Genomic DNA, 26,476 nt, shown 5'->3' with positions numbered 1-26,476 from the left:
TTTCAAGTAGGTACCTACTTTTGGAAAAAAACGGGGCGATCGCCTACCACCCCTGTATCCACGCCTGCCTTGGAGAAGGCTAATTCCTAATAATTGTTTTGTAAATACCCAGGATTCATATAATTATCCGGTCAGCAATTACCGGTACGGATAGAGATTCTATTATGCTTGTAAATTTTTAGCTGAGTTTAACTTTATAAGCGCTCCAACTATAGTTGTAGTCTGATGAGTGATGATTGTGTATGTGTATGTAAAGAGACGCAGGGATAATGCATATTATTGGAGAAAAAGCAAGATTTCGTACTATATTTTTGGGCAAATGAGCAAGTGGTGCAGCAACGGCCGTGAGGCCTATGACGTATGCTATCCCGTTTCCCAATCTGGGGAATTTTTCTCTTTCATTTTGGCACTGGTGTAAATGACCAATCCTTCTGCTTCTTGACAGAGATTTCAAAATGGCCGCCACGATGTAGATTTGTTTACGTAGCAGATTACTTTTACGCCTATTTTTGGTTTTTAACAATTTTTCTCGTTTTTTAAATGATCTTTTGGTGTTATCTTTAATTGAATTCCACATTCCAGAAATGACGGATCTATGTAAAGAAAACTTTGACCAAATTTGTCGACTGTGCTCATCCTCTATCAGTAGTGTCAAACATCAAATTTACGGAAAATTGGAGATATTCACTACAATTACGGAATGCCTACAAATTAAGGTAAAGCATTCTTATATGTTTATAATGTTAACACTAGTTTTATTGAAATCAAGTCAAATTAATAATATTTTTCACAAAATCAATTTATGTTGACATTGGTTCGCCTATCATGTTTTGGAAGAAATTTACAAAATCCTGTGACCTAGAAAAATATTCATAATTTATATTGATTGTATATGAACCAAGTTGGTTGATATATCTATAAATTTATTTATTAATCTTCTGGCCCTGTTCGGTATTGTGTTTTGGAGATATCCTGTTATTTTTCTTAAGTTTGCATAAAATTTGGCCTTGGCCTATTGAGGAAGTTGGCCAAGGCTCTGTTGATGTACAAATTCTCATTACTATCACAGCAATACAACTTTCATTTGTGTCCTCTTCATTGCTCATATTCAATAAAGTTTATTTCTATAGATTAGATATGCTAAAATTTGGTAATAATTTCTTTAATTATTTGAGGTTAGAAATGTAAATTTCTTAACATGGAGCCCAGATTAAAAAGTAGATAATAAATGTTATTACAAAATTCTGTTGTGATGATTAGTTAAGTAGGTACTCTTCGTAGCATATTAGCTTTGATAAAAACCTTGTTTTTTTTTGTGCTGCAAACGAAAACAATTTTATTCATTTTAAAATGTTATCAATGTTAGATGGTACTTGCTCTAATCAGCCCTAATTATTTTTATTATTATTCCTCAAACAGTATTGATTAAATTAATTAAAGGTTTAAAAGATCAATTACAGCAGGCTCTAAAAATTATAGGTTTGAAAAATTGTAAGTAAACTTGAATACCAGATAGTGAACATGAAAAAGAATTTGATAATACGATAAGAGAATGACAACAACGTTGAGCTTATATAAGAATCTATTAAAGTCCACCACCAACACACAAATTTGAATACCTTCTTCTTTATCCTTTACCCTCAGTGCCACACTTGTGGATCGATGGCGTCATAATACAATGCCTGAACTCTTAAAAAATGAAAAATGCCTACTTCAGTGCCTTATACCATAGAGAAACGATAGCGTGAGTAGATATCCCATGGTATAGGGCTTTTAGGTCGCAACTTTTACTGTTATCCCATGCCGATAGTTCACGTAGTTCTTTCCTATGCAGCTGTGTGACGCTGGTAGTCTCTCAAATTGTGCCGTTCATACACTCTTACCCCAACAAAACAGTAAAAATTGACAATAATCGACAGTAATCGGCTTGAGATAACAGTAAAAGTTGCGACATAAACGCCCTATACCACGGGATATCTACTTACGCTATTGTTTCTCTATGCTTATACTAAGTATAAGTCTTCATTGTGTGGTTTGCTGAAATAGGGGAGGATTGTTAGGCTTTCCAACTACGGTTAATCATTATAATAGGAGTCAGGAAACATTAATAGAATGTAGGTATGAAAGAATGGGTCACATTTTTACAGTGCTGTAGACTATGCAATGCAAATACATTTATAGTAGCCAATCTATCATTTTAAATGAAATTACGATTTACTACGGTTTTGAACATTCACTTTTCTGTTAAAATATAGAAGTATGGGGAGCAGAGCAGCCTATGACACTCATTGAAAAAAAAATACTTTTTATACAAAATCATATTATTAGAGCTGCGCTTGGAAGACCCAGACTCTATCTCAGCAGACTAATATTTGAAGAGATAGATCTACCAACGTGACGGCAAACTTATGCGACAAAATTAATTACCTATTTTTATTAATAAAAATACACATCAATTTACCCATCGCACAATCCCTTATAATATACGTTCAACTATAGTAAGTGCTTTCAATATTAATTTTACTTCATTAACATCTAGTAAACATAAATTTGAATAGCAGAGTAATAAACTAATACATGAAATTCCAGAAGACTATTAAGGATAAGAAAACAAAAACCAAATTGAGATTAATAAAATCGTGGGTAAAACAACTATTATTTTAAAATTGAGAATGAGTTTGCTTGATCACCAATTTTGGCATTATTAATTGTGTAAAAATTATTAAAACTCCACAACTATTATATTATTTTCTGTGCATTTATATTTTGTTTTATCAAGTAGCTTACTGGGATTATTGAATTTCAACATCCATCAACAGAATTGTTTCATTTGTACTGCTATTATTAGATTAAAAAATGTATTTCTAATTTTTAGAAATCCTGGCTGGAGCTCAAGGCTCCTTTTTCCAGTCACGCCAAAAACTATTGTATTTTAATGATTATTTTTATTTGTAAAAATATTTCTTGTATTTGGCAATAAATTCATTATTCATTAAATCACTTTATTAACGTAACGTGAAGTTAACTTCAAATGTGCTCTAATAGAATGATTGGAATAGAATTTTTCATTAATAAGTATCGCACATCTTTATAAGTTTCTTAAGAAACTTAGTTTATGTCTTGACAGTCAATTTCAGTTAGCATAATTGACAAATCAAAGTTATACATCAGAAACAAAATGGCATTTCTCCTAGACCGGTACTGCAATTTCATATAAAATCCTTTTTGAGTGTAGATATCACTCTGCAGAGTATACTAACTTGGACACCTATGGTCCGTCAACTCAGAGGTATTTATATCTATATCTTAGGGAGCGATCTAAGATGAAGATATAGAAGCCTATATGATCGATTGATCGCATATAGCTCTTCATGTGGCCGGTCCTTCAATCCGGGATCACACCTGTGATCCTACTTATGTTGGATATTCGTGGTGTGGATAGATGGTGGTAGAACATGTGAGGCATGCACCATTCTAGGCCGTTGTCATCTGTGATCGGAACTCTGCTTGGTAGGTGTGTCCTCAGCTTTATGCAGCTACTATCACTACCTACTCATTCATTGATTATTGTAGGTAGCCTACTAGATAAAAATCATCTCCCGTCTAGTATACTTGTTTTAAATATAATACTCACATGACATAAGGTCATTCATTAATCAATGTAATCACATTTAGTTACCGTATACCATTTAGGTAACAGGGGGGACGATGTGGGCTCCGAACCACCAAAAACTAACTCAATTAAATAAGTCAGCGCTGCTGACAAGGACCATTCTTTTTTAATTTTCGACAATTTCTATCATATAGCGTAACTCTTTTTCTAATTGACTAATTTTCTCATTGTTCAACTTATAGATTGGGTAAAAAAATGCAAATACTTCACATTGCAGTATTTTGAAAATGTATCATTTTTATGTCAATAATAATTATTAACTACGGTATTGGCTTTTGAGTAAAAATAAGTGAAATTATCGGATTTTGAAAAATTGTGTTTAGCAAGTAGAATGCATTGCTCATTGAACACGTGCAATTTAGTAACAAATTTCAGGCCCAAGTCTTTAACAATACTTTACTGATTTTAAAAATCCGTATTTTACAAAATACGTGTGTTTTGTAAAATTAAATTAGGTAACGTAGCATTTGTTACTGAATTAGGTTATTATATATTGATCAACAGTTCGAATAGAATCTTTGAAACTAATTTTTAGTTATAAGGAAATACCTACCAAATTGTAAAATTAAATGATAAAGACTAAGAAATTGTCAAAAAACCACAGATATATTGATACTTAGAAAGACCGTTGGGATATTTATTTATCAATAAATCTGTGGTTTTTTTGACAATTTCTTAGCCTTTTTCATTTAATATGGAAATAACCACAATATCAACTTCTCAACTACACAAAAAGCAAATTGTAAAATCAAGCCTTAAAGAAGTTTTTGAAAACATAATTGAAATCGTCATTTACCAATAATAATGATTTGAGATTTTTGAAACTGGCAATATAAACTTTTGTCTAATTATTTATTGCATCTTAGGAAGAAGCCTTATAAATTCGGCTAAATAGTATAAAGCTTATTGCTAGCGTAAAGTATTTAATTAGTCTATATATATATTACAAAAATAAAAAATAGAGTATCTTTAGATGCAAATGCTACTAAGTTATAACTCAAGTGATTATAATTGTGGATAAAATTTTGAATGTGAATTTAAAAGTTGAAGAATGCAGGAGTTGACATATTATGAGGATTGTATTGATTGTTGAGTTGAGGGGCTGCTTACAGAGCCCAAGAAGCCATTTGTATGTCAGCTCAACTTTCCCTTCCCCTGAGGGCATTACAGTTACCCTTGTCACTAGTCACATTCCCGTGCGGCTGTTAATAGGCATTCTGCTAATAACCTTATTTTCTCTTTGTTGGTAGAGAGGAATTCTCGGCGGCCCTCTTTCTGACTTTCATATTTTAAAAATCCGTACCTTGTGGAAGTCAATTGATTCTTAATTGCCCGATGACAATGACAGTCATTAATGATCATGAGCTGTCTTGAATGACAATAGGCTACTCGAAGTAGTTTGTTGCCTAATTTGTATTGTTAGATAGATTGAAGTTGAATATATTACTTATTGTTTCTCCTTCTCCAAAAGTTTGGAAACGACAAATTAATTAAAATACTCATCTGACTTTCAATTCAACCCAATCGATTGAATTTTGTATGTAAATAAATAAATAATTTAAAAATATTATCAATGTGTACAATAGTTCTCATTTGTCACCAATATCAATGATTAATCACCGATAAATGAACATTGAATTAAATTTTACCAAGATCAGAAATATTCAGTGAGAATCGTATATTTTTTTGTGAAGTAATAATATAATTCGCTTAAAAGACGCTATATAAGACGCTTCTGATACGAATATCCTCGAAGTTTTTACACTCGGCTGCAGTGTATAGAATAATGCTTCAACTATTTATTCGTATTCTGTTACTTATTGATTTATTCCATATTTTCTTCTCTGTAATCCAGCTCAGTTATCCAGAAGCTGAAATAAATTTGATAGTATTTTTAACATTTTGATAAATCTGTCTGTTGTGTGAATCAAATTTTTGTGCTTATGCACCTCAATGTTTTAACTCTGTTATTATTTTTTATTTTATTTCATCGTGAAATGCAATATGTTTTATTAGACCTAATATTCAAATACCTATCAATCATCAAATCAATCTCACTCTATTAACTCTATTTTTATTTGAATGTACCTAAATTAAAAAATCTCTAGCTTTCATTATTTTTTCATATTAATATCCTTATTATCATTCCATCCATCCAATTCCTTACATAATCACGATATAATAAGAAAATTCTGATGAACTTTACTTTCAAATTACATGGAGATGTAGTAATATTATCACTGTTTCATTCCTTTGACAGACTGAGAACGACGATGGCTTGCCATCTAATATATGCGATACATGCCTAACATCATTGCAAAACTTGAAACAATTTCGAGCCATGTGCTACAGCACCCAGACCAAACTCCTTACCTGCATAGGCGTCAATGGAGAACAAGTACACAAAAAACAGGTGAGTATTTCAGGCTATCCTCGAGGACTGTTTTGTTAAGTTTTGTGTTTGCTTCCACTGTTTCATTCAAAACGGTTATTGCACTTAAAAAATACTTCCAGCATTGGAAAAGTTATCTCCATAGTTCAATAGAAGGCTAATTGTTGTTATTTTGTAAAATGGCAATTTCCAGTTAGGATTTTTTGAATTCCTTTCCTCTCATTACTTGAGTTGCATCGAAAAATGCATCTCATTTGAAAAGGAAAATTATTTTTTGATCTATAGTATACTTGAAAACTTCAGTATTACACTTATTGTAACTTATGCTTGTCTTATTATTTTTAATCAGGTAAAAAATGATAGTATGGATGAGTCTGAAAATGCCGATCCCGACCCACAATCAACCCTCTCTAGTGATAATGAAGATATGGGTAAGTATTTTTTATCCTTTCAAATTTTAATTACGATACTATAGTAAATTCTAATTGTCCTTACATCATCCTGAAACTAACTAGGCCTACTTGTTTTATCAGGAATGAAAATCGTAGATGACTGATTAAAAAAGAAAAAAAGATGATCTGTTAATGTTGGGCGGGGTTCATACTGGCGCAATTTTTCCCAGGAGATGAATTGCCGAGGAAATATCGACAATAAAAATCGCACAGGGGTTCGTACAGCAAGCGATAAATCGGCAGAGAAGTAATGTGCAGGAGAACAATGAGTCATCATTTTACGATTCTGAATAGGTTTGCGACTCAAGTCACAAGTATGAGCTCAAGTCAGCATTCTTTGAGCATGGATGTTATTTATAGATGATGCTGACAGTTCATGATGAAAAAATCGCGAACATATTAACTAGGACCGATAGCAAGCAGCACTCTAGGTGATTTTTCCTGTTCTGAGGAGCTGAAAATCGCATCGGTGTGAACCATTTTTATCGCCTCACTTGTATTTGTCAGTGCTCATCACGCGGGTGATATCGCCGTGATGATTTGCATAGGAAATATCGCGCCGGTGTGATCCCCGTCTTATGATGAAAGATGAGTGGACCTACAACTTTATGTGTATTCCAAACCACCGGGAAGCGGTTTTTAAAACTCGTAAATTATATCTAGACTAGTCGGCTTCTAAAGCTCAAGTTGCACCCATTCAACATGAGTAGCAGGCGGCGCAATCTCATTACTATAAGATGCCACCAATGATTTTCGAATTTTGCATAGATTTACCTAGTAGTTGTCTTGGCTGACACATTCGTCCAATCTCACAGATTAGATAAGCGTTGTGCTATGGGTTATCATGTTGGAAGAAGCTCTGCTGGCCTCTCATTACCCATGCTTATGTGAATTATCAATGAACTCATGTATGTTTCTACTAGGTTCACAAGTCACCAATTCATTTAACTTGAACCTTATTTCTCTTCGTTTTCTAGAAATTAAAGAAAATGGACTTGAAGAGTCATTGAGGTTACCAGAACTATCAGAGCCGGGCCCTGAAGATTATGTGCTGATGAAAGAAGAAACCTTTAGTCTGGACGCATCTCGTGATGGAAACTAAATTGGTTTCTACTAAGTAGCAGATTTTTTTTCAATTAGAAAGCATAGAGAAAAATTAGTATTAGAGATTGAAATATTAGTATTTAAAAATTAAGTTAGTATTTAAATTAAATACCAACTTGATTTATATTCTATAATTAATAAATGAACGGCCTAAACGAGCCACTCTATTGCACGCAAACAAGACTTGAGTATTATCAACAGCCATTTGGCGATATGTGATTGAACAAACGGGTTGGCTTTAATAGGAGAAGTGGAGGTCTACATTCATTATTTTGATAATAATTGATTGAATCAATAAACAATTTCGAGCGATGTCGTTTAAGTCTCAAGTTTATTTGAGGTTGTAATTGAGAATTCTCAATATCGATTAAATTTTTAACAATCTTAAATCTTATGTCCATAACACTGTTCAAATAAATAGGCGGGGCTATCCGTAATAGTATATTTCGCACCTAGGGCCGAAAATGAGATATTTCCGGCTCGAAATCGGTTTTTAAGTCCGAGGCCGTAGGCCGAGATTGAGAAAAGATTGAGAGCCGGAAATACATTTTTGCCCATGGTGCGAACGCTATTTTTCGCCACACCAAAAAAAACTTCCCAATATATAAGAAATTAAAAAATAAATAAAATTCAAACAGCCTATTTTGATAGTTTGAATCTTGGTTATGACAACTTTCACTGTCAATTAATTTCAATATTACTAATTAATGATTTACAATAGTGACAATATTTTTATACTATTAATATTTCGAATAATTGTTTGAATTTTTATAGCTCGCGCTTTGCGCCTGGTGCAATATCTCATGGATAGATGGATGAATAGAATTTTCATTACTATTGTGAAATAATGTGATTAAAAAATTAATATAATTGCATATTTCACAGTTTTGTCTCAAAATATATCTAAAAAATTGATTGAAATTTAAATTACGGTAACTAATATAAAAAATAGCTAATAAAAGTCGAAATTCATCGACAAAAAAAAATGTCACTGACCGAGGTTCGAACCTAGATCATGTTTGTAATTCACTGAGCTTAGAGCTTTTGAGTACACGCCTTTACACTCTCGGCCATTGCTCCTTTTGATCGAACTGGCCTGTAAGTCAGGTAACGTATGTAGGCTACTATAATATAGTGTAGCCTATAGCGGCAAACTTTAAGCCGGTTTGCCGGCATTTTCACAACAAAATATTGCTCTGAAAATAGTTAAATCATAGAGAAAACATTCGAAGATTCAATCTTGAGTGGGCCTAATGTTTTCTCTATATGGTTTGATATTGAAGAAAAATTATCTAAAAGTTTTAATAATGAATTACGGAAAAATTACTAGGAATTTTTTAGTCAAGGCTGAGTTTCACCAGTAGGCTTACCTTAAACTTTAGATCTCTGCTGTATTTTCCTATTATTATTGTTGATTGTATTGCATTAAGAAGTGGAATTCGATAATAAAAAAGAAACAATTATTACTCTACCTCACTTTTAAATATCGATACAATTATTGTACTTTGATTTCAAATTCGATTCTTCACTTTTAAAGACTTGCGATACGTACCTTTCTGACAATGGACAATGTAGCGAACATTATATTGTTGAGGCTATGGATATATCATCGTATTCTATTGTTTGATATCAAAAACACAATAATAAATATTAAATTATGAAACAGTAATTTATAAAATATATTATTATAGACATAATACCGCGATTCACGATACATAATTATATAGATTATTACAGTCATTATGAGATTATTTCTCCATGATTTTTGTGAGATCGGACACGATCAGCTGTTATTCAAGGTCATTTTACAGCCCTAGGGCTGTAAAGTTTTACCGGCCTGGTCGGAAAACAATCACTTTCGGCCTCCATATGACGCACGTAAACCAGCTCATTACATCCAAGTGTGGCGAAAAATTATTTTTAGCTCTACTAGTTTTATCAAAATCCAAAATTCATTCCATTCAATATCTGTACTTTTGCCATGAACCATAGCTTGATCGCTTTACTAATCTCTATCAATCAATGGCCATTTTTCGGAAAATGGATTCGATAGTGTCGACATGTCAATGTCAATATAGTAGAGCCAACCTTTTTTCAGGTTTCTACATTCTTCTAAATTCTTCTTTTTACGATCATTTTACTCAATATAAACTATTCCATTGTGCTTGATAGTTTCAATAATTTCTAACTTGAAAGATTTTAGCAATCAAAACACTTGTTTCCTACTTACAATTAATTCCTAGACTGGCCACGAACGGTAGAACAAGCATGTGATACACATGAATGTTTATTATGCACTCACGCTTGTTAATCATGCATGTTTTGTCATCAGCGAGAGGCTTCAAACATGAAATAAACAACAAATAACAATAAATAAACCACTGGAAAATTACAAATTATAATGCTAGAAAAATAATTCAACCTCATATAGAGCAGCGAAGAAAAAATAAACAACAAAAAATCGGAGATTCAAAAACCGAACATGAAACCATTTTGCTGGACGACTTTCGCTGTGAAGACGCAACAATGCATGATGTCATGTATATCATGAATGTTTATCATGCATGTTCTATAGTCAGTAGCCAGCCTAACGTTTTAAAAATGGACTAAGATATTTCAAATGTCGCAGCTCTAGATCGAGCCTTGGAGCAATTCTGGCCGACCACCTGATCGAGTTCAACAACAATAACAACAACAGCAGCGCGACCAACAACAACAGCAGTGGCACAAATGGAGCAGCAACAACAGCAGGCGGCAGCAGCAGTCCGCCACCGCCATTGGACAAGGACAGAGACCTGGTCGACGGACAGAAACTGCGAAAAGACGTGCTGGCGCCCATGTGGGACGTATTCGAAAAGATATGGCCGCGCAAAGACTCTACTAATGGTTTGTATATATCCCTCACTTATTCATTAACTCATTAATTCATTAATTCCATTTGTATTTTACCTAAGGCGAAGTTAGGGCACAGCAGAAACTGTCCATACTCATATTTACTCAATCCTCCAATGCAATAGACCAACCCACCAACCACAGAGCAAATGATCAAAATATAGAGAAAACGTTAATGCTATGCTACTATTGGAACTGAAAACAATGGAAGAGTATGCTAGAAGAAAATGTAGCGCATAAACGAAAATAAATGGAAATATAAGAATATTCTAGAAGAAAATATAGCTAATAAAAGATAACAAATGATAGAGAAAAAGCTAATTATAGCCACTTTTGTAACTAAAAACATTACAAGAATATACAAGAAGAAAATATAGCTACTTAAATAAAATATACTTGATAGGAAGATGAGTCTCTAGGCTATATTGTGAGACAGTAAAAGAAACTATGTAAAGGTGCATTTGTGCATTCCATTCTCTCCTTATCTAATGACAATCTGAAATAGCCTCACAATATACCTACACCTTGAGCTGGGTTTTCGTTTGTGCCTAAACTTTTGCAGTCGACGACGACAAGCATTGTTGACATTGATATTGAACAACGCGGGTTAACTATGAGGGGTTTACAAAATACTGAGGACCGAGGAAAATACATGAAATGCGGATTGACTTACTTGATGCGGTTGTAACGATGCGGTTTCAACGACGACAGGGGTCTCACTCTGCTCTGCCGGGGAAAAGCACCCTTCTCCTCCTCCTCGGAGATAAACAGAGCTAGGTAGATTGATTGAGTACTTTATTTATGTAGATTACAATATATACTGGCTTATACACTTATATACAATATAGCTTATACAATACTTATAGCTTATATACAATACAGCAAAATTATAGATGAATTTACATAATATAGACTAAGAAAATAATTATTAAACTTTATATGATATGAAAAAGCAATTTGTAATATAATAACCATAGATAATTATATTGCTATGCATCTACATAAATTGGCGAAGCTTTGGACATATCAATGTCCATTCTTCGGAAATAATATTAAAAATATCCTTCCCACTAACTCTCTACCAAAACGTTAATTTCATTGATTAAACTAAGGATTTATTTATGAATGGAATTATTGTAAAAGTTTTTATTAATATAAATATTTAAGAGAAAGAAAAACCGAAAAATAATAAAGTAAAATAATTATATAGGTAGATAATCAAATTATTGATTAATAAAATGGAGTAGGCTGAAAGTAGATCAGGGTAATCAACTTTCAGTAATATTCAGCAGTATGCAGTGGATAATTAAAATAACATGAGTTTATATGATATATATATATGCAATTCATTCTATAAAAGGTTTATAGGTTTATATTGGTGGGATGGGTGAGGGATGGTTGTCATGTGATCGTTCTAGGGCCGGACGGTTTCAGTCATTTGAAGTTTCAAGTTTCAAGTTTTTATTGGACCAGTTGAACATAGAAGTTACATATAGCCAAGTCACAATTCACATTAAAGAAACATACAATAAATTGCACAGATACAATACATACAATAGACAATAATAAATAAAATAAAACAGATCAGTAAAAGCAAATTTACAATTAGATCAGATAATTTAGTCTCCTGTACTTGGGTATCAATAGACAAAAAAATCATTATATTAAATTGACTAGGGTGTTGTGATCAGCAGTAATGAATTCCTCTACTGAGTAAAATTGATTCACAATCAACCAGGATCTAAGTACTTGGAGAAAACGTTCATTTGGCAAGGATCTAACTTGAGTTGGTAGCAAATTATGAAATTTGTAGCCTATCACAGGGTAGCTCGACTTGGACTTTTCAAGTCTGCATCTTGGTATATATATATACTCTCACGGTTTCTTGTGAAGTGACTGTGAATGTCATTGCTCTTTGGTAGCCTATCCTGCATCTGATGTATATCCTTCAAACATTGATAGATGAACTCATTAATGACGGATAGAATGCCATTTTTAGAAAGAAGGGTCTTACAGTGATCTAGATAGCCCGCCCCAGAAATCACCCGGACCGCTCTTTTCTGAATTAACAGAACTTTAGAAGTGCTAGATGCATGACCCCACAATTTCAAACCATAACTCATCCTCGAATGAAAAAAAGCAAAATAGGCCTGTCTGACCACCGAAATTGGCAGTTCAGATATCAGCCTTCTCAGTAGATAGACAATGCTGCTGAGACTGGAGCACACCATGTCTATATGAGGTTCACAGAGTAACTTGGCATCAAGAGTGAACCCCAATAATCGGACCGGCTGCAAATACTCACTGACATCTGATAGAGAGAACAATATACTTTGGGTTTTTGCCTCATTCAGAGACAATCTGTTTAGTGAGAACCAATCACGAGCTTTATCATACAGCTCCATCACATCTGCTTTAGCCTGGGTGACACTCTTATTTGCAGAGAACAAGGAAGTGTCATCCGCATAGAACAGAACATTTCCCTCTAGATAGTAGTGCAAATCATTTATTGCTACAAGAAAGAGTAATGGGCCCAACAATGAGCCCTGTGGCACACCCCGTTTTACCAGAAGAGGAATTGAGCACTGATCATTCCAATGTACAATCTGTTTTCTCTCAGAAAGGTAAGACTCAAACACCCGAATTGCGCATTCCTGTAAGCCATAAAGCTCCAATTTCTTTGAAAGAACTGTATGAGGAATACAGTCAAATGCTCGTGAGATATCACATAGCATTGAAAAAGTTGATTTCCGCTCCTCAAAAGAATTGATAATCGATTCTAACATTGATTCCACAGCCATGACAGTAGATTTTCCCTTCCTGAAACCAAACTGAGAAGGAGCCAGGAGGTCATGCTCCTCAAGGTATTTATACAGTTGGGCAAATATGATTGCCTCAAATATCTTAGCAAAAACAGGAATTATTGAAATTGGTCTGAAACTTGAGGTGTCACACAATATGGACCCTTCTTGTAGACTGGGACTGTTCTGGAGATTTTGAGTTGTTCAGGGAAAGTACCGCTAGCTAAACAGTTGTTTGTACACAATGCTAATATGGGTGCAATAATAACTATCATCTGCTTGAGCAAATTTGGGGTCATGCCATAAATATCCTTACAATTGGAACTCCTGAAACCTAAAACCGCTTCAATTACATCTTGAGCACATACAGGACTCCAGGTGAATTCAGAAACTATGGCAGGCATGTGAGTAAACTGAATAGGTTCACCGTCATTTGGAATATCATTCACAATCTCCTCAACTGACTCAAGAAAATAATTGTTGAAGTCATCTGCTGTGGCAAATGAGTTGTTGTTCTTTTTTGATGATGGTCTTATTTTGTTTATAAGGGTCCAGGCAGCTTTTATTTTATTACTAGACTCCATAATGAGTTTTGCGTTTGCTTCCAATTTTGTTTCCCTAATTTTAATGCGATACCCATGTCTAAGATTCTTCAATACAATGTTCAGATTAGGGTTTGTTTTACACATGTCACTTACCAACAGAATAAGCTCTCTCAGATCTTCAAGTTCTGGAGTGAACCAAACGCAACTTGGACGGGTTGGACCACCCCCCAGTCGACCAGCATCCCTCCCCGATGATGAGAAAACCCTCTTAGTCTTCACAGGAAACAAAGAATCAAAAAGTTCCTTAAAACTACAAAAGAAAAATGTAAACCCCTCCCTTGCTGACAACGTTGAAATCATATTAAACCAGGGCTCAATTCGATCCTGTAGTGAAGCACAAAAAATCTGAAGACAATTCTCATTAAATGATCGATACTGGATAGTTTTGAGTGTTTTACCATAGATGAAGGATAAGTAAGGAGATAACCCATGGTATAGGGGCAATAGGTCTTAATTTTGCTGTTACCCGGAGCCGAAGCTCCACGTAGTTCCTGCCGTCCCAAGCTAGATGGCGCTGCCTGTCTTTCTTCAGCTTGCCGCTCAAAATTCAAAGTTCTCACACACACACTCTCCCATTCACAGCTTTCGTACGAACATCCACTTAAGTCTCACAGACTTTGCTCAAGGCCACGCGCTCTACTCAGCTGCGTATCCAGCAAAAAGTGCTACATCAACAGATGCATTGTTTGAAATTGTTTAGTTGCTCCATGCAAGGAAAGATCATTTCAGATTTCCAAGCAAATTGCCTTCTATTCAACAATAGAAAAATACTCAATTACTTGTGATTGCAGGATTGAATAAATGATTATTCAATTGATGATGCAGAATGTGAAATGGATACACTCTAGCTTATGAGAAAGGTTCTTTTAGAATGATTATAACACTTCTGAAAAGAATTTTCAAATCCATTTATACAGTTTCTCAAAAGTACAATAATATTCCTATAATACCTATATAATTTCTAAGAAATTCTCTTGGAAATGTATGAGTTTGCATTAATTTGTAGAAGGTATAATAACTATTTATGAAAAATTAAGAAATGGATAGGAGAATAATAATAATAATTATTGTATTTTTAAATTGAAACTTCATAAGAAACAAATTATTTCTATATACAGTAGTATGAATGAATCGTACACAATTTAACAATATGATAAATGAAAACTCTACAGCATTCTTGTATGAATAGGCATATTAACAATTTATGGCCAATACATTTATTCTGACGGAACAACCGAACTGAGGGGTTCCTTTCAAATCTGTAAATGTCAAATGTCTTTAGTCAATGTTTGATACTGATGCTGGTTCATTTGAAACATTATGCAAACTGGAAATAATCAGCAAATATATCAATCATTCTATTTATCACTTGAATCTTTTCAGATTAAAAAAAAAATCTTTTAAGTTAGAACCCATCTTTCCTCATCTGTTCATATAGTGCTGGAAATTTGTATCTGCAAGATTACAAAATTCGATTACAATACAACACTTTATGAACATGTCTTAACCAAACCTGTTTGTGTAACTGGAGCTATAATTATTGACCTTATTTGCGAGTCAGATGCGCTTGCGCTTACAAAAATGTTGTGAATCAATTATTTAATCCAATAAAGATAATAATAATTGATAGTTCTGCGAAAAGAAGGAAGGAGAAGAAGAAGAAGAAGTATAGGAAGAATTTCGCGATTTCCTCAAGATAATATAATGATAATAAAGATAATAATAATTAATAGTTCTGCGAAGAAGAGAGAATGGAGAACAATAGGAAAAAGAAGAAGAAAAAGAAGAAGAAGAAGGAGAAGATGAAAAGGAGGAAGGAGGAGAAGAAGAAGAAGAAGAAGAATAGGAAGAATTAAGTTTGAAATTTCAAGTCAATCGGTTAATTAGGAATGGAGTTATCGTGTTCACAGACATACACACATACACACACACACACACACACAGACCAACACCCAAAAATATTATGTTTTGAGACTCAGGGGACCTTAAAACGTATAGAAAACTTGAAATTGGGGTACCTTAATTTTTTTTGGAAAGCAATACTTTCCTTACCTATGGTAGTAGGGCAAGGAAAGTGAAAAGATTATCTGAAAGTTTATCTTTTTACTGAAGATGTCAGTGGAGCAAGGCTGCACTTTCCACTCCTTCAATCTGTTTGTAAGAGCAATGAGAACATTGACATCACTGAGTTCACTGATTGAGTATCTAGTGGGATTGTCTTTGAACTCCTTTCAGGAATTTGTTCATTGGTGATTATGTTTGGCATTTGCATTGATTTGAACCATTTATAAAATAGATCTAGTATGAATGAATTGTACACAATATAAGCTAACATTATGTTGAATGAAAAAAATAAAGTAAATATCCTTATACAGTATTTCATGATTATCCTTGTATGTATAAGTACTTTGGCTCTTAGATGTAGGACATCAGATTTTATAGCACAAAATTACGCCCAGAGGGATTTTTAATTATACATTGAAATGGTAACAATCGGAAAATGTTGTTGATCAAAAACTGAAATTCATCAAAGTTTATATCTCTTAAAATTTGATTCATCTTTGAAAAATTGAAACTCACTACTCATTGACGTTAGAGAGTTCCGAATTATCTCATTTTATTAAGAAATTTTATAGTCTAAAAAAAGGTTGGAGCAAACTTCTCTGTCCCAATCTTGCTCAGTATGAAGTCCCTGTGGCTGTAACATTTTGTGTCAACATTCATCCAATTTGAATTGATTTTAAAAATGCGTCGCTTGGCTTTTATCAAAACATTTCTTTTGAACATGGAAGCATGCACACTTCTTTTTAAACATTTGTCGAAAACTGACAAAAGTGCATCTACCACCTCTACTGTCTCGTCCAAAGGGTAGAGCAGATTTGAATTTTCACTGTAAGAAGAAGAAGAAGAAGAAGAAGAAGAAAAAGAAGAAGAAGGAGAAGAAGAAGGAGAAGATGAAAAGGAGGAAGGAGAAGAAGAAGGAGAAGAAAAAGAAGAAGAAGAAGGAGAAGATGAAAAGGAGGAAGGAGAACAAGAAGAAGAAGAATAGGAAGAATTTCGCGATTTTCTCAAAAACGGCTCCAACGATGTTGATCCAATTTATACCTATATACAAATAGTCATTGATAAGCTCTAACAACTGCCACAAGTCTCACATCTGTAAAAATTTCTGGAGCTCAACCTCATCCATGCAAAGTTTGATTTTAGATTTCCAATTAACAGGCTTCAGATACAGTTCGAACTAAAAATTTTAAATGGAAAAGTTTTAGCTTGGAAATCTCTACAAATTAATGTCCAGTATCATTTTTAACTTATATTGAAAATAAGCTCGAAATTCGAGAAAATGTGATTATTCAAATAATGCAAACTTAATGAGAGAGGCAACAACTGTTGATTCCAATGTACCTAGAATGTATTCTAGGTAACTTGGTTGATTCTATTAAATTAAATCATTCAGTGGAAGAGATAGCAGAATTGATCTCGTCAGCTGATTGATTTTAAGAATATATTGGAAATTTTCATAACGGCAAGGACAGATGTGTGAGTGCGCCACACCAGATGTTTCCCTATTTCAATTATCATCGATTTCATCCTATTATGGAAACACTTACCTCATAGCTAGAGCTTGTGTCTTTTCACCTTCTGTCCATGTACTATTTTTTTTATCTGCATGTGACAGTTGCACACAAAATCCGACATCTTCTCAGGTGTCGGAATATTTTTTTGACAGCTTCCATGATAATATTATTGTTAATCGCCCTTGGTTTGCTTGCAATATTTCTCAGTTTTCGTTGAAGCTGCTGGTTCAGCTTTCTCGCTGACAATAGCTTCATTTGCAATCTCTTTTTTGCAGGTGTAAGTATTTTTGATTCCCTAAATGGAGTCAACTTACGACCTTTAATACTCCTGAGAGTATTTTTTTTATCGGGGGTTGGGAACAATGCCCTACAAGAGTTGCTTTCTGTTGTATATAGATAGTTGATAGATAGATAGATAGATAGATGACCCCTCAAGCAAAGTATCACAATCTGGGAACTTGACGTAGTGGAAATGTTTATTGTCCACTTGACAAACTGAAAACTTGATGGGTACTGAAATCGTGAAGAACTGAAACAGGCCTATGACCATCTTCGATGAACTGAGATCCTATATGGAAAATGTCAAGTTAAGTAGTTCAGAAGTGATGACACGTGATTCATGAATATTTTTTCCCATATTTGTATAAGCCAATTCTTTTCATCATAATATTACAGATAACGGAGAGAATGTCTACTTCCTATTGGTATTTTAATTAATAATTATCTTTATCAATGTCAAGATATTCAGAGCAGAACACCCAATAAAGTGATATTCAAGAGAAAAACTGATTTTTGCAATGTTTTCAATTTCATAGAAAAAAATCCTTTTTATTCTTCAATTCTAAATTTTTCTCAGCACTACCTGAATATCAAGGATGATATTCTACAAGCAGTTATGTGGTTCAATTGAAAACTTATAACTTATATACAATATATATATATATAATGTTATTTCCATTCAAAGTCATAGAATCAAATTCTGGCTCATAATTCTATATAGCATCCTAAAAGTAGTAATTTTGTGGAGCTTGTAACAAATTTGAAGGTTTGTAATTCATATTACTGTAATATACAGTATTTCATCATATTGACAGTCCATCTTTGGAGAGTTTACAAAGAAAAAATGTTGTCAATTTTGTTGAGTGAGCCTCTACAATAATTAATATTGGATTGAATAATTCTAATTACTAGCATCTTATTACTCATAGCAATAGAAGGTTATCAATAGTTTTTTTTTCAATAATTAATATTATTTTAAATTGAATAATAATTCTCATTACTAGCACCTTAGAACTCAAAGAGAATAGAAAATGAAACATGTGATGGCAATAGGTTATCAATTTGATATTTTTTCCAAATAGCAATGTTAACTTAATTTGTTCGTAATTAAATATTATAAACACGTTTACTTATCAAGAATAGAAAAGAGGTTTACAACGGACGGTGACAGAAGTTAAATAATCTCCAATCTTTCAATCAGTACGAAATAGAATAACGCGCGCACACTGAAACACTGCTGGTTTACTCGGAGCACAGACTCTGGTCTGTGTTTTGAAAAAAATGATTGGTGCCGGCAGAAATGAAATATGAGCGAGCAATAAAACAACAATTCATTCTCAGCGGTAGTGCTGAGAAAGCATAAAGTTTTCTCACTCTCTCCCTATTCAGACACAAAAACCCTGACCAACCTCACAACGCTTAAAAACCAGTTGCTATTTCCCAAGTACACAACTTTTCCGCTACAAACGCCACTAACTAGCCTGAGTAATAATTCAATTTACATAAGGCTCCGACAGATCTCGCTAGCAAAATTTGCAACCAGAAATTACCATTGCATGGTATGTCTCCTATATTATTCTTGTCTCTGGTTTTACCCCGTCTATAGCAAGCCAACCGAGCTCTCAGAAGGATATGTTTGTGGTCTGATATTTGATCCTTGCTAACATTCACAGTGAAACAATCCGGATCTAAGTTTGTTACAACTGAGTCAAGAGCTGAGCATCCTCTTGTTGCCTCACTTATTAAACTTGTCAGCCCAAACCCCTGAAAAACATTCAGAAACACCCTGACATCCCTTGGTGAATAAATGGCATTGAAATTATGGTCAGTTTCAATCAACACATAATGACCCACAGACAATGCATAAGGCATACAAAGCTCCAACTTATTAAAAAACAGGTTTGCATCCCCTCTAGGAGACCTATACATCGATATCACTATGAGTGATAGCTCAACAATATAAAAACCTGCAAATTCCGCCGAAACTTCCACACAGTAAGTTGACAAGTCAATTGGTTTAATAGTAAAATCATTCCTATTGTTAAAATATACAGCTACACCGCCCCAAGGTGACTGTCTACAGAAACTGCCAGTGAGTGCCAGCCTATCAATATTCTGGTAGAATAGTAACTCTGTTCAACCAGCCAATACTCTATGATACACAATATGTCAACATTCAGTGATTTACATAAGATTTCAAGTTCATTCAATTTGTTTCTTAAAGACTGCACATTTATGGAGCATAAATTCAATCGGAATTTTTTATTATTTTTACTAGAAGACTCTAAATAATTAGGGCTTGACTCATTTACATGCATATCAAAACTTAGATCACTCTTAGGGGCGCCAGGTCGAATCCTAAAAAAGGCTGACTCGAATCAGACAATGATTGCTGACCTCCAGGAACATTCAGACAATCCCTTCCATCCTCAAGCAGAGTGTCCACACTTACTTTTTGTTCCAAAAGATGTTTTTTTTTAAAGTCAGGATGAAGCTCGCTCGGCTCTCGATGGACCTGATAGAAACAGGAAGTGCATTATACTTGTACATTATCTTTGCACGACAGGCACTGACTAAAAAAGATTTTGTGAAAATAGTGGTTCGATGGTTGGGTATCCTTAACGTACTTTCTCCGGTTCTAGTATGTGAAGCATCTGACCTCCTACCTTCAGAAACAAATTTGAAATCATCTTTGAAATAGTTCGGATTTCCGTATTTCAAGATATCTCTAACAAGCTTGACTATTCGAAAACGTCTTTGATCGGGAAGCTTCAATGTTGAACTGGCAATGTAGGCAGGGGTGATATGTTCATGACGTTGAAGAGAGTAGATGTAACATAGACAATAATTTTGGCAACGCTGTAGTTTATCATTCAGAGTGACTTGCATATCGTTGAGAACAGAATTACAATACATTAAATGTGGGAAGATAAGAGATTGAACCAATAACAATTTCATGTTTCTAGGGAGGATGTCGTGCATTTTCTTCAATGAATGCATTGCTGAAAATACCTTTTTACATGTTTTGTTCACTTGTTCTGACCAGTCAAGAGTATTATTCATAATAATTCCTAAATTCTTCACTGAGCTACAGTAAGGAATGTCATTACCATCTACACTAATTTTGTGAATCGATTAAAGGTCAATATTGTTTATAAGACGAGAATATCCAATTATAATGGGTTGTGTTTTGATGGGATTAAGCTTAAGGCCATTTTTCTTTGTCCATTCAACTATAGAATTGATATCCTGATTCATTATTCCAACTGTTTCATTAATTTTTGTTATGGAACAGCTTAAATAAATTTGAAGGTCGTCTGCATAAGTATGGAAGCTGGAGAACTTGATAATGGAGGAAAGGTCATAAGCATACAAAGTGAATAGGAGAGGGCCTAAAATTGAACCTTGTGGTACTCCATGCATAACATTTTTCCAATTTGACTTGTCACCAACAGAAACACATTGTTTCCTACCTAAGAGATAGGTTTGAACCAAACTAGGGAGTTGTGACTAAAACCAAGAATAGCTAACCTATTTAAAAGAACTTATGATCAACAGTGTCAAATGCTTTAGAAAAATCAAATAGGGTGAGGATGGTGCATTTTCTTTGGTCCATAGCTGACCTTATATCATCAGGGACACGAAGGAGAGCTGTCTCAGTTGAATGGAATTTCCTAAAGCCTGATTGAAAGTTATGAAGCTTTCTATTGTTGTCTAGAAATTTTACAACTTGAGCATGAATAAGTCTTTCTAGCACTTTGGACAATGCAGGTAAAATACTGATTGGTCTAAAATCCTCAACATTATTGGGTGATGCAACTTTATTTAGAGGGCGAACCAGAGCAAACTTCCAGTTTTCAGGGAAATTGTCTTCTTCAAGTGACTTGTTGAAAATGTATGTAATGGTTGGTAAAACAGCAAATAACATCTTCTTGATAAATTTAATAGGAATTTTGTCTACACCCTCAGCATCACTATGAATACGTTGAATTGCTTTGAAAGTGTCTTCTTCTGAGATTGGATGAAGATTGGATTGAAATTGATCAATAAGTGGTATATCTAAGTTTGTAACCTGCTCTTCAAGATCATTGATATGATTACCAATGACAACTTCGTCACGTTGGTTGGAATGTCAAACGAAATGGTCATTTATATTATCCAATGGTAAATCAATTTGGGGATTTGATCTCTGTTTGCCAAGCCCGAATTCTTTTATTCCCTGCCAAAGTTATTGAGAGTCTTGTCTATTGTTTGTCATGAACGAATTCAAGTACCTAATCTTTGCCTGAGTCATCGAATGCTGAAATGATTCAGTTTACCTTTAGATTTTGGAGGTCGGTCATCCTCTCGACTGTGTGGACCCTCTTGGATCCTCCCTCGCCGATACAGATCTTGATCCTCCCGTCAGATGACCAGACATTCTTATGCCCATGACGATCGGCCGCAGCGTTGAGGATCTTGAGACGCTCCGTAGTCAGATCCTCGCGAATCGTGACGCCGGAACCCTTCAGCTTCCTCTTCGCGTCGAAGATCATCTTCCTGGTCCGGTAGCTGCAGAGTCGAACTATGATGGGTCGGTCCTTGGGTTTCGCTTGCCCTTGTTGAGGTGGTTGACGCCTTCCTACTCGATGAGAGCGGTTTACATCCGCCAGAGTCACGGGCAAGTTGAGCTTTTTGTTGAAGATATCAAGTGCCAGCAGGTCCGCGTATCTTTTTTGTCGCTTTCCGGGATGCCGAATATACGGATAGTGTCGGCGACCATATTGCTCCAGATCGTCGACTTTAAGGTGACAATTCACCTCGACCTCCCGAATTTTTTCATGCAGCGATTGATTCTCAACTTTCATCACCTGGACTTCTTCAAGAATGTTCTTCATTGCCATTGTGACAGCATTTTAAACGGACTCTTCAATTTGCAGTCGCGTTATGCGAAGAGCCTCCTCAGACAATGAGGATTCAGAAATAGCTGGGGAACTCCCTAGCGTTGACCCCATTTTTCGGCGTGCCTCTAGGTCTAACCATGATGTACCGTTAGGTGGATCACAGGCAAACAGGTATACTGAAGACTAGGAACGTTTTTTGATGATAAATAAAAAGAGAGTGAGGTAATTGAAAAGATAATTTCACAATGAAATGAAGCTCAGAAATCTGGTGTGGCGCACTCACAACTTTCCTTGCCGTTATGAAAATTGATCACCTGACGCTAGTGTTCACGCGCATCTCAAGTCTACTTATAAACAAAGATCTGAGCCAGCTGGTGACAGGACAATAACGCTGGAGACATACGAGGTCTGCTATCTCTTCATAGTGAATCATTTAATAGAATCAACAGTTGCCAACAGTTTGCAATTGGATAATCACATTTTCTCGAATTTCAAGCTTATTTTCAATTTTAGGTGAAAATGTTACTGAACATTAATTGTAGAGATTCTCATGATGAATCTTTTCCACTCGAATTTTTTTGTTTAAATTGTATCTGAAGCCTGATAATTGAGAATCTGAAATCAAACTTTGCATAGATGGGGTGGAGCTCCTGAAATTTTTACAGATATGGGACTTGAGGCAGTTGATAGAGCTTATCGATGACTATTTCAGGTATAACTTTAATCAAAATCGTTGGAACCGTTTTCGAGAAAATCGCGAAAAACCCTGTTTTTGACAACATTTTCGTCATTTTAGCCGCCATCTTAAATCGCATTTGATCGAAATTGTTCGTGTCGGATCCTTATATTGTAAGGGCCTTACGTTCCAAATTTCAAGTCATTCCGTTAATTGGGAGATGAGATATCGTGTACACAGACGCACATACACACACATACACACACACACACACACACACACACACAACACACACACACACACACACACACACACACACACACACACACACACACATACACATACAGACCAATACCCAAAAACCACTTTTTTGGACTCAGGGGACCTTGAAACGTATAGAAATTTAGAAATTGGGCTACCTTAATTTTTTCGGAAAACAATACTTTCCTTACCTATGGTAATAGGGCAAGGAAAGTAAAAAACTGAATAAATTGATGTATAATTTGTGGTGAATTGAACTGTATAACCCTATGAAATATGTATTCGAATGCGGAGCCGAACTGAGACACGTTTACTCACTCGACATAGCACAGAGAGAGCTAGGTAGAGAGAGAGAGGGAGAGAGGGGAACTAAAAGCGATAAGACGCCCTGTACTGTTTGCGTTCTAACCAGATATTGTCCAAATTTCAAGTGTGCTAAAACAGCTGATCAAACAAATTTTTATTATTTGTGTTTATTATTCAAGAATCAAAACATTTCTAATATTATTATTATTATAATTTTATGGCCTTCATTGGACCACTGTAGTCAGTATCTTCCACCTTTCCTCGTCTGAAATCACTCTTCCCATTCTGTGTCTGACTTTGATCTGCAGTCTGGTCTGTTTGTCCTTCAGGATTCTGATGTTGTCCAACTTGTTCTTCAAATCTTCGAATGTTATATTCAACTCTCTCATATCCTCCTTGAGTTCGTCAATCCATTTTATATTTGTTTTACTTTTCCACAACTTTTCAATAATTCTTCTGCTTAGTCTGTCCTCCGAAGCTCTAATCAGGTGACCGAAGAAAGATATTCGCTTTTTTTTTATTGTACTTGTGACAGGTTCAATTTCTTTGTAAACAGTTTCGTTGGAAGCTAATCTCCAGTGTCCATCTACTTGATAGTTCTGTTCTTGATTGTACTGTTTGCGTTCTAACCAGATATTGTCCAAATTTCAAGTGTGCTAAAACAGCTGATCAAACAAATTTTTATTATTTGTGTTTATTATTCAAGAATCAAAACATTTCTAATATTATTATTATTATAATTTTATGGCCTTCATTGGACCACTGTAGTCAGTATCTTCCACCTTTCCTCGTCTGAAATCACTCTTCCCATTCTGTGTCTGACTTTGATCTGCAGTCTGGTCTGTTTGTCCTTCAGGATTCTGATGTTGTCCAACTTGTTCTTCAAATCTTCGAATGTTATATTCAACTCTCTCATATCCTCCTTGAGTTCGTCAATCCATTTTATATTTGTTTTACTTTTCCACAACTTTTCAATAATTCTTCTGCTTAGTCTGTCCTCCGAAGCTCTAATCAGGTGACCGAAGAAAGATATTCGCTTTTTTTTTATTGTACTTGTGACAGGTTCAATTTCTTTGTAAACAGTTTCGTTGGAAGCTAATCTCCAGTGTCCATCTACTTGATAGTTCTTGTTAATACAGGTTCTGATGATTCTTCTTTCGATTTTTAGTAATTTGTCTATTGCGATGGTATTGGTAGTTTTAAAGATGGTTTCACTTGCGTAAGTTATTACCGGTTGAGTGACTGTCTTGTAATGCTTCAATTTTGTGGCTATTGATAGTGATTTCTTGTTGTAAGTGTTCTTTGTGGCATACTGTGCTCTTCTCAACTTATTCAGTCTACTGTCCCACGTTCGATTCTCATTGAGATTGTAGGTTATGATTTCACCTAGATATTTGAAACTGTCTACAATCTTTATTTCTTGATCTCCTATACGGATTTTCTTTGCAAGAGGTGGATCAGTTAGCATGAGTTCTGTTTTTCAAAATATATTTTAAGGCCAATCTTCTGAGAAATAGTCTGTAGTGTATTTATTTGTTTCTTTGTTTCTTGAATATTGTTAGCAAGCAGTGCAAGGTCATCAGCAAATCCCAAGCAGTTCAAATTTATATTATCTCTAGAAGTTCCAACTTTGATATTTTTGGATTAATTTTATACCATTCTCTCATTATATATTCCAGGGCACAATTGAACAACAGTGGCGACAGGCCATCTCCTTGCCTCAAACCTGTTTCTACTACAAAAGATCTGGACAGTTCCCCTCTGAATTTGATCTTGGACGTTGCATTCGTCAGTGTTAGCTCTATCATTTTTATAAGTTTTGGATGGAGTCCTAAGTGTCTCAAAATTTTTAACATTGATCTTCTGTGGATGCAGTCGTATGCTTTTTTAAAATCTATGAATGCAATTGAAAGAGGCTTATTTCGTCTTCTGTAGTACGCCATGATTAGTTTGAGCGTGATTATTTGTTCTGAACAGCTTCTCCATGGTCTGAAGCCACCTTGATATTCACCAAGTTCCTCATCCAGTTGAACTTTAATCCTGTTATATATGATCTTTGAAAAAATTTTGTAGGTGCAGTCAAGGAGAGAAATTCCTCGATAGTTGTCTGGGTTGCTCTTGTCCCCTTTTTTGTGTAGCGGATTGATTACTGCTTCAGTCCATTGTTCTGGGAGTGTTTCAGTAATCCAGATCTTTGTGAGTGCCATATGTAGAGAGGTTCGCGTTGAAACACTAGCATGCTTCCATATTTCCGCACTTACTTGATTTTCTCCACACACTTTGTAGTTTCTCATTTCATTTATTGCTCTCTCCACTTCTTGAAAGGTCGGTGGATTTATGTTCTCAGCTTTTGTTTTTATCGGGGTGTTTGTGTTGATCTGCAGGAGGCTCTTTGGTTCCTCACAGTTTAAGAGCTTATGAAATGCTTCCGCCATTATTTCTGCGTTTTCCTTATTATTATGTGCCACTTTTCCATTTTTATCCTTCAGTATCAATGTAGGAGGATCGTATTTATGTAGCTGCCTACTGAATGTCTTATAATAGTCTCTTGAATTCCTTTTGTGATAATCTTTC

The 26,476-nt window shown here is 34.8% G+C and overlaps 1 protein-coding gene across 1 annotated transcript in view; it reads left to right on the top strand.

Annotated features, from left to right (window-relative positions):
- Positions 1-427: 427 nt before the first annotated feature.
- The window catches only part of LOC111059829 (zinc finger protein 12), a 48,791-nt gene continuing 22,742 nt past the window's right edge, over positions 428-26,476 (top strand). Inside the window, exons 1-5 of the mRNA XM_039430792.1 lie at positions 428-716; positions 5,934-6,086; positions 6,415-6,496; positions 7,495-7,615; positions 10,248-10,507. Of these exons, the coding sequence (XP_039286726.1) occupies positions 585-716; positions 5,934-6,086; positions 6,415-6,496; positions 7,495-7,615; positions 10,248-10,507 (748 nt within the window). The 5' untranslated portion in view covers positions 428-584. The remainder of the gene's footprint in view (positions 717-5,933; positions 6,087-6,414; positions 6,497-7,494; positions 7,616-10,247; positions 10,508-26,476) is intronic.

The sequence above is a fragment of the Nilaparvata lugens genome, chromosome 6 (genome assembly GCF_014356525.2).
Source record: "Nilaparvata lugens isolate BPH chromosome 6, ASM1435652v1, whole genome shotgun sequence".
Classification (NCBI taxonomy): domain Eukaryota; kingdom Metazoa; phylum Arthropoda; class Insecta; order Hemiptera; family Delphacidae; genus Nilaparvata; species Nilaparvata lugens.
This window is presented reverse-complemented; position numbering and strand designations above follow the sequence as displayed.